This window comes from Thamnophis sirtalis, unplaced genomic scaffold (genome assembly GCF_051295495.1).
Source record: "Thamnophis sirtalis isolate CommonGarterSnake01/CBP01778 unplaced genomic scaffold, rThaSir2_p1.2 scaffold_3, whole genome shotgun sequence".
NCBI classification, from domain to species: Eukaryota; Metazoa; Chordata; class Lepidosauria; order Squamata; family Natricidae; genus Thamnophis; species Thamnophis sirtalis.
This window is the reverse complement of record NW_028261383.1, coordinates 164,182,159-164,193,769: the sequence shown is the minus strand read 5'-3', so window position 1 is coordinate 164,193,769 and position 11,611 is coordinate 164,182,159. Positions and strand designations below refer to the sequence as shown.

The 11,611-nt window shown below is 36.7% G+C and overlaps 1 protein-coding gene across 3 annotated transcripts in view; it reads left to right on the top strand.

Annotated features, from left to right (window-relative positions):
- The first annotated feature begins 5,381 nt into the window (after window positions 1–5,381).
- Window positions 5,382–11,611, top strand: part of PBX4 (PBX homeobox 4) — a 45,279-nt gene continuing 39,049 nt past the window's right edge. Inside the window, exon 1 of one of the 3 annotated variants that reach the window (XM_087710679.1) lies at window positions 5,382–5,766. In XM_087710679.1, the coding sequence (XP_087566805.1) occupies window positions 5,573–5,766 (194 nt within the window). In that variant the 5' untranslated portion in view covers window positions 5,382–5,572. Of the gene's footprint in view, window positions 5,767–6,079; window positions 6,224–11,611 lie in introns of those variants that run through there. The other 2 variants (XM_087710678.1, XM_087710680.1) reach the window with 2 other exon arrangements.

The following is an 11,611-nucleotide window of genomic DNA, read 5'->3' as shown; positions in this document are numbered from 1 at the left end:
GTATACAATAAGGAAATAAAGTAATAAAGTAAAACATTAAAATATTTAAATGCTCAAAATATTATAATACAAGCAATAAGATTTACGGTAACTCTTCTATAGTAATGGAATTATACTTTGCTGTCATCATCTTATAAAAATTCATTTTGATGCTTATTACATTTTAGTAAAATAATGTTTTTATTCTATTTGTAAGACAAATATATTTTCCAGCTTTATCTGAAATTTGCTACCCTTTACTGAAAACAAAATTAGACTGAGGAATGTTTTTTTATCAAGTAGTCTTCCTCAACATAAAAACATCAGCACCCTGAAATTTTATTAATGTACGCAACCAATTTTACATTTTCCCAAGTTTTTTTCTGTTGAATTGCATTAATGTTTTCAATCCTATCTTGAAATATTAGATTTGTTATTAAAAATTAAATATTTTTTTCTTCCTTGCATTTTAAAGTTTTTAAAAGTCTGGTTGCAATGTTCTAAGAGAACTTGGAATGTCACAATTAATATTGTATTTTACCCTGTGTTTGACTAGGCTTGGGCAAATGAGCCTGTATTTTCAAGAAGCATTTAGAAAATGTGACATATAATTCAAGAAGTAAAATAGGCTAGGAAACACATTGTATTTTGTAAAAATAAAGTTTAAAGTAAAAAGAAATTACAATAGGAAAAAGTGAATATTTTAAAGAACAGGCAAAATCAGGAAGCTTCAGTAAGTCTTTAAAAAGTCTCATTTCTTCTTGATTCAATTATGGTTAGAACAAATGGTGGGAGACCAAATCTTGTTTAAACCGGAAATTTTTCTCCTAGGTATAATACCGGAGGGGTTTAAGAAAGATACACTTTATTTAATTATACATGTATTAACTGCGGCGCGCATAACGTATGCACAATATTGGAAAAAAGAAAATACACCATCAGAGCTAGATATAATCAGAAAAGTGTTGGCCTGTACGGAAGCAGACAGGCTCACTCTTGAACTTAAAAATAAAGGGGAATCAGAATATTTTGAAGTCTGGAACAGATTTTATGACTGGTATAAAACAAGGTGACAAGACTGGAACAAACTGTATATATTGTGATTGGACAGAAGGATAGACAATGTATTAAGTAGGCTAATTGTTAATGGTTGAGACTAGCTGTGCATAATGTGAATGTATGGTCACTTTGACTTCGCGGTACTGCATTGTTTTAAATGTAAAAATAATAAAAATATATTGAAAAAAAGGTCTAATTTCTTTATATATACATATCTATATCTTTATATGTCAGACTTACTTCATAATCTTGTAGTATGGAAGGCTGCCTTGCAGTGACCCAATGTCATATAATTTTCTAAAATCTGTTCTATTACCATATTAGGTCTTTTCTTTTATATCTGTAATCCTTGGGATTATTTCAAGAATGCTGATATCTCTTTCTTGGTCCTCAAGGGCCCTGTACAGTTACATAGATTTCTTAATATTTATGCAGTAGTTTATAAAGAAACTGTGCATGTTTTTATTGTCTTCTTTTATGAAATCAAACTGTCCTGTGAAGGCAGATACATATTTAGTTTAATAAAATGATATCTTAAGAAAGTATAAAAGAAAGTACGGTTTGCAATTCCATGATTCTGCTGTAATATCAGCTAACTTTCACCATCTCTCAACTAGTGGCAATAATTCCATTAGACACTTTGAACTGTTTCTCTCATCTGAATGAGTTATTTGTTTGCAATTTTTGTCTACCTTTATAACCACATAATAGATTTCTGGTGCTAACTTCATGAGCCATAATATCACAATTAACATTAACATAAAACTTGTAACCAATCCAACAAACTGCAATAAAAAGGCATCCACTCCATCATTGTCAAAAAGTTCTAATGGAAACTCTTTAATCTTAAAACAACTTTTAGTTTACTATCAGAATGTGCCAGGTTCTATAGGACAGAGGCCATCACTTCACTGGACCAATATGAAAACATATCAAGAGAGATCAGCTTCATTTGACTTTATATATTAAAATAAGATTTTAACTGCATCCAGAAATGTATTGAGAGTCAGTATAGAGCTCATAGAACTGGTGCTATGTACTTATGATAACTTGTATCTGCTACATTTCGTATCATTTGAAGTTTCATGTAATTTTCAAAGATAACTCAGTAACATGATTAATTTAACCGTAGTTTTTAAAAATCTTCATAACACACTGAATAATGAACATGGGGTGGATTCATACAATCTGCTAAATATGATTGACTACAGGTAGTCCTGAACTTATGACCACAATTGAGCCCAAATTTCTGTTGTTAAGCAAGAGTGTTGTTGACAGTTGCTCCATTTCACAACCTTTTTTGCCACAGTTGTTAAGTGAATCACTGCAGTTATTAAGTTAATAACACTTTAAATGAATCGGGCTTCCCCATTGATTTTGCTTGTCAGAAGTTTGCAAAAGATGATCGATCTCATGACACTGCAACCATCATAAATACATGCCAGTTGCCAAGCATCTGAATTTTGATCACATGACCATGAAGATACTGCAATGTTCATAAATGTGAAAAACAGCCATAAATTGCTTTTTTCAATGCTATTGTAACTTTGAATGGTCACTAAACAAATGTTGTAATTTGAGGACTACTTGTAGTATGTAATCTAGTTTGTCATCTGCCTCTAATCTAAAACTGTGTGTCTTGCAACTCCCACCACCCCCACCCCTCAGATCCTTCCTTGTGTGTTATGTGTCTTTTAGTTGATTAGCTTGACAGGGTGGATGCCCATAATGATAATACTGTCCTATATAAGTGATTTTGGGAATCCTTTGGGAATGTTGGTATGAAAATGAAAAAGATGTATTAGCAGGCTGGTCTTAATTCAGTACAAAAATATGATAGAAAAAAAGAGCAAAGGATTCCAAAGTGGAATATTGATTGTTGGGGGGAAAAATCCAAAGTTAAAGGGAGACAAATGGAATGAGGACACAGTATTTTGACTGGATCACTAAGAAGACATCACATTTTATTTTACTAGTTCCACTTTGTAGGTAAACTATAAAAAAGACCAACTTTCAAATAAAACAAGAATTATAAACATAGTAGTTAAAATGAGTATATTTAGTGCTTGTCTCCTCATGCATCAGTTATGAACAGATCAAGACACTAAGGGTCACATCCTTTCCTGATTGTTTCTTGTATGTAATAATAACCATAGGAAATCTGGAGATCCTAGTTATAATAGTTAGATTTAGTCATTTTATTTTCTGGAGCTCACTGACATTTGTAATATTTCCTCCTCTAATTTTATCCCAATAACTACCCTGTGAAGTAGGATGCAGCCAGGAATGAAACTGAGATCCCCTACTCTCTTGAATTTTCTTGTTCCTTTAAATGTGGTGCTGTCCAGAAGGATTCCTTTAGTATGTCCTTCCTATTGTCCCCAAGCCTGTTAATGGCACAAATTGGTCTCAAAGAAAATAACAGGCCAAAAGTCATAATTCCATAGCTGATCTTTGTCCAGAAACCTGACCACTATACTACATTAATAACTGTCATTAGCAGTAGTATAATATATAATAGAAGTACAATTTGAGAAGGTACCAGTGTAGCCTTAGCTTATCTTGGGAAAAGCTGAACAAAAGTTAGTCCTAATTAGTACTTTGATGAAAGACCACCAGGAAGCAGCAGGATTTTTGGCTATACTGAGAAGCTGAACTTCACTTAACTTTAAATAAAAAAAGCTAAATAATATTACAATTTTAATGCTTGAAATATTGATATCCTAAATTGCAACTAATTTTGAGAGAATATCTTATTTTTTCTCCCCTGTATTTTCAAGACTTTATTTAAATAATAAAATGTCAGTACTATAACCTTGAATGGTCATATAAACTTCACTGTATTAAAATACAATGTATCAAGACTTTTAACAAAAGGATCGGGGGATCACATTAAAAGAATTTTAAAAATCCTGAAAGAAAATAACTCAATTCCACATTGTTGTCAAATAAAAAAAACAAAACTCAAATGACTTTTTACCATTAGAAACTGAAGACTATATAAGCAAATAACTACTATAATAATGTGCCAGATCTATTTTCTTTCTGTACATATGTTTTTTCTAATATTATTTGTCTAGTTCTTTATGAAAAATGTATCTAGTAATAGATTTTTCATAGATACATCACTTTTTGAACGGTTAGTAGAACAAAAGTACATACTGCGCTCATAAAAAGGTCTGGATTCAAAATTTAGTTCTGAGCTTAAGCATAATATGCTGCCAAAACGTCTCCACGTTTTTTAGGTTAATTGGCAAGAGTTTAATAACTTGTTCAATGTACCAAAACCTATTTTAGGAGCAAGCAGCTAGTTGGTTATGCATAATGATACCATATTAGTGTTTCTAAAACATTGCTTTCCTCGGTGCCAGTGTTTTTCAAGCTTCATCTTAATGATACTGTTGATTTATATATTTAAAATACCCCTAGGGCTTCTTTTAAGAGAAAAAAGTCTTTACCTACAAGTTTGCTTGTTCGTTATATTAAAAAAACACGTTCGGCTTCGGAATTTGCTCTTTTCTTTCTCCCTTCTATTTTGCCTTCCACTTTTCTCCCAGTTTTTAATTACGTTACGTTCATTTGTCGTTATATTATCAAAGAGAATCGCTGAACTGCTCTCGAAAGGTAATGGAAAACCTGCTTAGGAGATGAAATCGGGTCGGAGGAAAAAAGTCGAGTCCGCGGCTTCAGCCGAGTGTTTTACTAGGAGCAGCCGGGAAGCGACTCTTTCCTTGATGGGGTAGCTCAAGCCGAAGCCGTCTAAGTCAAGGGTCAGCCCTTGAGGTAACAATGCTGGCCGTGACGCGGGAAGCAGCGGTTGGAAAACCGTTTCATTCTCTCATAGGTGCCGAGGCACCGGGCTTCGGTGTCCGGTGACTAAAGTCGTTAGGCTGGCCCTGGCACAAGAAACTGTAACCCAGACAAAAACATCAATTCTTGAATGCGAGGGGGTGGAAAGGCTCAACTTTGGAACCTGGGGTGTGTGTGTGTGTGTGGATTGTGACGGTTGAGGCTGAGAACGCCACACAACGGCCCCTGCCTCCCCCCCCCGCCCCGCTTTCTCGCTTTCAAAGCGGGACGCAGCTTAGGAAGGCAGGCGGGACGGCGGGTGGGCACGCGCGCTAGGGGGTGGGGGGGGGTGGGGGCTGAACTCGGCTCGAGCTGGGAGTTAACCGCCCTTAGCCCCGCCCCCTTTTCCCGGAGGCGGCAATTGTGTAGAAGCCGCCGAGAGACTGGCTTTGTCCCGGAAGGGGGCGGGCAGCTCCAGGAGCTGGGCCGCTGCGCCAGGCGACAGTTGAGAAGGCGGAGCCCCGTCGCGCGGAGGGGGCCGGGGGCGGAGCGGGCGCGAGTGAGGAGCCGTGGGGCCTGTTCTGTGTCAGTCCGTGTGTATGTCTGTGTGTTTGTGTGTGTGTATACGTTGAGGGGGGGGAAAAGCGACGGAGGGGCTCGAGCAGCTCCCGGAGTCCCCCTCCCGCCGCGCCCGAGGCGGCTCCCTCCCTCTATTGCCCGTATCCCCCACTCCCCCGCCTCGGCCATGGAAGAGGCATCCCGGCTGCTGGCGGGTCTCGCTCCTCCTCCTGGGGCCGCCGGAGATCCCTCGCCCCACAGACTTCAAGCGCCTCCAGGCCCACCCCAGCCCCAGGGAGCCCCCGGACTTCAGGACACGGGTGACATCTTGCAGCAGATTATGGCCATCACCGATCAGAGCCTGGACGAAGCACAGGCCAGGTGAGAAATACCTGGATACGTTCTGGCTCCGGGCATATGAGTGGGCGGGGCAGGGCGGGGAAGAGAGATCCTGAAGCGAGATTGCCTACGTGTGGGGGGTGGGGTGGGGGGGAGCGGTGCCCCCCCCGGTGCCCTTTTAGTTTGAAGTAACACGCTTTTTGGCCTGCCACAGTTGAGCTGGGGGCTTAGGAGTAGCAAGGAATGTTGGATCTTCGAAGATCACGATATCTGTTGTGATATATACATATTAGAATTTATAGAGATTTGAGACAGGTTTAGTAGGCCAGGGTCAGAGCAAGCAGCAACTGGGCACATCTGAAACTTTAGCTTTGGTCGGTAAAAGAAAGAGGAGACAAAAGCTTGAGAAGCATTGGACGTTTTAAACCAATGGTACCTGGCTGTGGACGGTCGGTTTAAGGCATCTTTGACAAGTGGATGATGTGCAGCACTAATATGGGTAATACAAAAAAAGCCTCAGAGATTTAGTCCTGAGCCTTGGAATATTGGTTAGTTCGATTTGGTGACACTTACTCAGATTTGGTGACTTCCTAGGTAAAAGGCTCCTGCAATCTTAATGGGCTTTTATAATACCAGACTGTGTTTATGAAATTGTCTGCTAAAATCAAACTGCATTGTGGCTTATTGTGAGAACTCTTACTATGTTTGAAAACACGATTTATAGCTTAGCACAAGAAACCAACTTCAGCCAACTGTGGTTATGCCAATTGTGAATTAGCATGTTGTGAATTAGCATGGGGTTTGACCAACGAACTCAAGAGAAAAAATAATCATGCCTGTATACTCTTTATTTAGGAAGGATTTGTGTCCAAAATGAAAAGAATAATTGTCTAATCTCCTTTTATGCAGAAGCATTAGAATACTGTGGCTTTGATGGTAAGAGAAAAATTGTGGTAGGATAATTTTGTTTTCTTGTCAATATGTGATCAGTAGAGTTGAGGCAGTCACAGTTATGCACTATTAATAAACTGCAGTATAACGCATGGAATCCACAGAAACAAATAAAATTTGTATCAAAATATATACCAGAGCACTATGCAGCATTTTGTTACACCATACAAAATAATAAATAACAATAACTACTAATAAAATAATGTAATAACCAAGAATAAATCGGCAAGAAATAGGGAAGTAATGGGAATGGAAGTTAATCTGAAGACGGAGCTGAACATTTGAAATACAATCCAAACAGTTATACAGATTGCCTCTTATAAGGATAATAAAGATTTTTGTTATTATACTTGTTTGAGGATTTGCTTCATTACTTTCTGCTATAGGATCTGACACAGCTTCAAAGGCAATTCAGTTTTGTTTTCTATGCCTTCAGGAAAATTGTGAGGGTAGGATGGCTCCACAATTACATATACTTTGGCCAGACTGAAAACATGAACAGATAGCTGTCACACTGGCCAACTTGTTGAATGGTCATTTCTTGAGGAAACTTTTTTTAGTTAGTGCTATATATCATTGACAATACAAAACAATTAAAATAGATCTTTATCTTTTCTTATTTGAATATATTTAATTTTGTTTGACCTTAGAAGTGTTTAGTCTAAATATTATTGGCTGTATCTATTTACTTTGTTAGAATTTATTTCCATGTACAATGAGTTTAAATTCAATATATAATTTTATTTTTCTGTTATGGTTACAGTTTCAGAGATAAAAGTAAAGAATGAGCGTGTAAGGCTTTTGCTTTATTCTTTTTATTTAAGTAACTGGTTTAGCATTCTGCCTGAATGGTGACTGACCCAGAAAAGAGTGGCAGTGTGTTTTGATTAAAAGCTATGTCATATCCAGATTGATTTACTAATATTTTGTGGAGCTAAATAGATTATAAAATTACTATCCCCAAATATTTTAATTAACTTGCCTACATATGCTAATTTTGGAACTACAAGCAACATATTCTCTACCTGGTTTGCTTGGCATTATTCTTAACTATTGTCTATGCAGACATTCTTTAGTTCACCATCTAGCATCTCCAAATAGCTGCATAAAGTATCTTTGCAAAGATTACCTGTGACTATCAGTAGTTTTAGGCTAGATAGATTAATAAACTGTATTTTGGTGATTGGTAAAGTGGTTGTTTAGCTCAGTTACAAACTCAACTACAGTTACCTAAAACACTTTGAATGATGGGATTGTAAATATGAGTCGTTGCAAGATGAGGGAACCATATTATACATGATTTAACATGTGCAGACTTTGGCAGTTTCCTTTAGCTGTGAAAATTGCTTACAGTCATTCAGGTCATCCTGTCCTCTCATCTGGATTACTGCAATGTGTTCTCTATGGGGCTGTTCTTGAAAAGCATTTGGAAGCTTCAACTGATGCAAAATGCAGCTGCACAGGTAGTACAATAAATGATTTTGGATATTTAACACACATTAAAACCATTGCTGCATGAGCTGCACTGGTTGCCTGTGTGTTTCTGGGTGCAATTCAAGATGTTGGCTGTAACCTTTAAAGCCCTTCATGGTTTGGGACTGAGGGCCCATCTTCTCCCAGTTATTTCTATCCATCTAAATTGGTTTGGCAGGTTGGACTTGTTACGGGATGGTCAGCCAAGAAATATCAACTGGCGGAGACCAGGAAACATGCATCCTCTGTGGTATCCCTTGATCTCTAAAAAATTGTCCATTCAGAGATAGGATGACCCGGATCCTATTGGTCTTTCTTAAGCTCTTGAGATCTGGATATATACCCAGGCTGGAGGCCTGTGTGTGTGAAATACCCTATTTCCTGGTTATGTTGACATCTATGAGGATATTTTTTTTGGTTGCCATATATATTTATTTTTGTACTATTAATTGTCTTTATGATTGTTCATCGCCTGGAGTAATTTGTCTGAGATGGGCAGCCATACAAATTAAATGAATGAATGAATGAATAAATAAATAAATAAATAAATATATAAAATTAATTAATTGGAAGTTTTTTTTCCTTTTCTTCCCCTAATAAATATGTAAAGAGTCAATTTTTTTTGCTGCATCATTTGTCCACTTGCAATTTGACAGTAATACCAAGCTCATGCTTATTCCTCACAAAATGAGCATATTGCTAAACCATAGTAATATTTTCTATCTTGTAAGCTCCTTTTAGTGGGACATTTTCATTGGACAGTACCTTTTACAGTCAATTGTATAACTGTCTATATCTTGAATCCATTTTTCTGGCTGAGGATTTAATACATATAGTATAGGATGCAGAACTCTACTCTGTTTTTGCCATTAGATTTCTGACTTGTAGAACGAAATAATGTAGTCTGGATCTGATGTGTGAAATGCTTTCCTAGTAGCTTGCAGTAAACAATATTAATTTTTTAAGGTAAGCCGGCAGGAGATATTTTTATAGATAGGAAAAAGGTAATAATTATTTCTTTGAAAGTGTGCGCTGCAGTTGACAAATAGATCTTGAAATCTTGAAGATAGACTAGAGAAGAAAATAGGTTAATGCCTTTTGATGTTTCTTAGGTTTCTATGGAGTCTGGGAATTTTTTCTTCTTCATTGTATCTGCTTCTCCTTAGAGATGCTGGAGTGGTAAATACATAGAGAGTGGATGTATACAAAGAGAAGTAAAAGACTTGCCTCTGTATCATTCTTGCAGAACTACTTACATTAGCATATTAATTGGAAGATTTTTTAAAAAAATAGTTGCCTACAAATTACCTGCAAATCTGGGATCAAATTAGTTAAATTCAATCCTACTGAAATCCTGTTTGGAAGCATGTTTCATGAATTTATGAATGCTTAGATTTGCATGAGGTTGAGATGTATGTAGCATATTTGTTCTAGTATTATGCTAGGGTAATAACTACTCTATATTCAGTGTGATATATTTTCAGATTTCTAGTAAATCACTGTGTATACTTCACCCTAAATTAATCAAAATATTGAAAATATTAGAGAATAGACAATAGTAAAAATTGCAGGAATTATCTATGCCGAATCACTAGACATTATCTATGCCCCCCCTCCCCTGTGATATTTCTGGAGATGTATAATAAAAAGCATGAACTAAATAAAATCTGGTTCAAAACTGAAACTATTTTTGAAAACCTTAGGAAGAGTAAGATGCTGTTTTAAAATTCCATTTGAGAAATGCATCCTCTTTTAAGAGGGCATGGTTATCTCTTTGTGTTTTTCATATGATTGAAATTAATTATGGGATGTAACTTGCGTGATGTAGAAACACCACAGAAATGTGAATTAGCACTCTTCTTGTTATTCTGCTACTGACTAACGACGTGATTTCATTTCAATAGAGTAATATTTTATGAATATTAAATATTCTATTATTCTATAGAATAGTTGATAATCCAAGTAATATTCTGAATTGTAGCTTTGATGCAGGCATTATATTGATAAACAGATTGAAAGAATACTCCTGAAGTATGTACTATCTTGTAATGATTATTTTTATAACAAAATTATTTAAAAAAAGGTTTCCATGCTATTTCAGTGATGGAGTGATCTTAAACTAGATTTAGACAAGGGAACACTAAGGAGATCCAGGTTTAGTCATAATTCTTGCGAATATATATTTCTTATATCAATTTCCAGCTCAACGTTTTGCTGTATTTGCTCAAAAAAAAAAGTTCTACTAAATTCAGCACAGTGATCTGATAGTATCTATCAGTTCAATGGGATTTTTTCAGCATTCATATATCTAATATCTGTAGAAAGTAACATGTAGTTCTAGTCCTTTTTACTTGCACAAATTGCTTCAGCTAAAAGGAACATTTACTTTTTTACAAGTAGTTTTACATAGTTTAAAGCCTTTAATACAGATGCTTGCAAAAATAGCATATTTAATTTATCTACTTTCCAACTCTGACACATACACAAGGTAGTTGTTGAAACACAAGCAACAAACTCAATGTATATAGTGTGAAGCATGTTATGTGTAAATTAATTCATATAGAAACTAACACTTCTAAGGTACACTAAAATTATAATTTATTTGGTATTAATCTGTAACTGTGTCACCTAAAAGTGAAATAATACACTATCCCAATGATGGCAAACCTTTTTGGCACTGAGTGCCAAAGGAAGAGGAGCTACCCAGGGTGCATGCGCGAGGCCGAAAATGAACTTCTGTTTTTTGGCATGCGTATGTGTTACTTGCACACATGCGCATGTGACAATCAGCTGGCCAGCGCACATGCTCTTGCAGGAAAATGGAAGACCAGCTCTTCCAGTTTCTGGCACAGCTGTATGTACAAAGGCCAGCTGGTCGGCATGCGCGCATGCGCACCAGAAGCCCGGAAAAGGAATGAGCGACACCGTGCATGCCAGGTGACATGGCTCTGCATGCCACTTCTGGCATACGTGCCATAGGTTCGCCATCACAGTTCTATCCTTTGCTCTACAGCAAAGTAATTTCCAAATACAGTATTGCATGCAAATTACACTTTTAGTATGCCTCCAGAAAGTTGCCTTTCTTGTTCCTGAATTAGTGTTTTCCCTTCTTTTCCTCTGTTCTTTCATATGTCAGTTCCTACATTCCTGTGGTCTGCTGTGCGTGACATAATGCTGAAAGAATTGGCTGAAGGTGCAGCATGAGTCAGGGTGGTATTTGTGCAGCAGAACATCAAGACACATTCCTCAAGTCCTGGAACTTAAGATGTTACTTCACTTAGGAGAGAAGGCTCCTGTCCCCCAAGAAAATAATCACGGAATGTCATGAAATCTATTCTTAGTCACGTTAACAATATTTTCATTTGATTTGTCCAAACATTATCATATTAGCCTTGAAATCTGCAGTCCTGGATACAACTACACGAAATGCCATATACACATTGTATGTAATTTGGTCTGACAA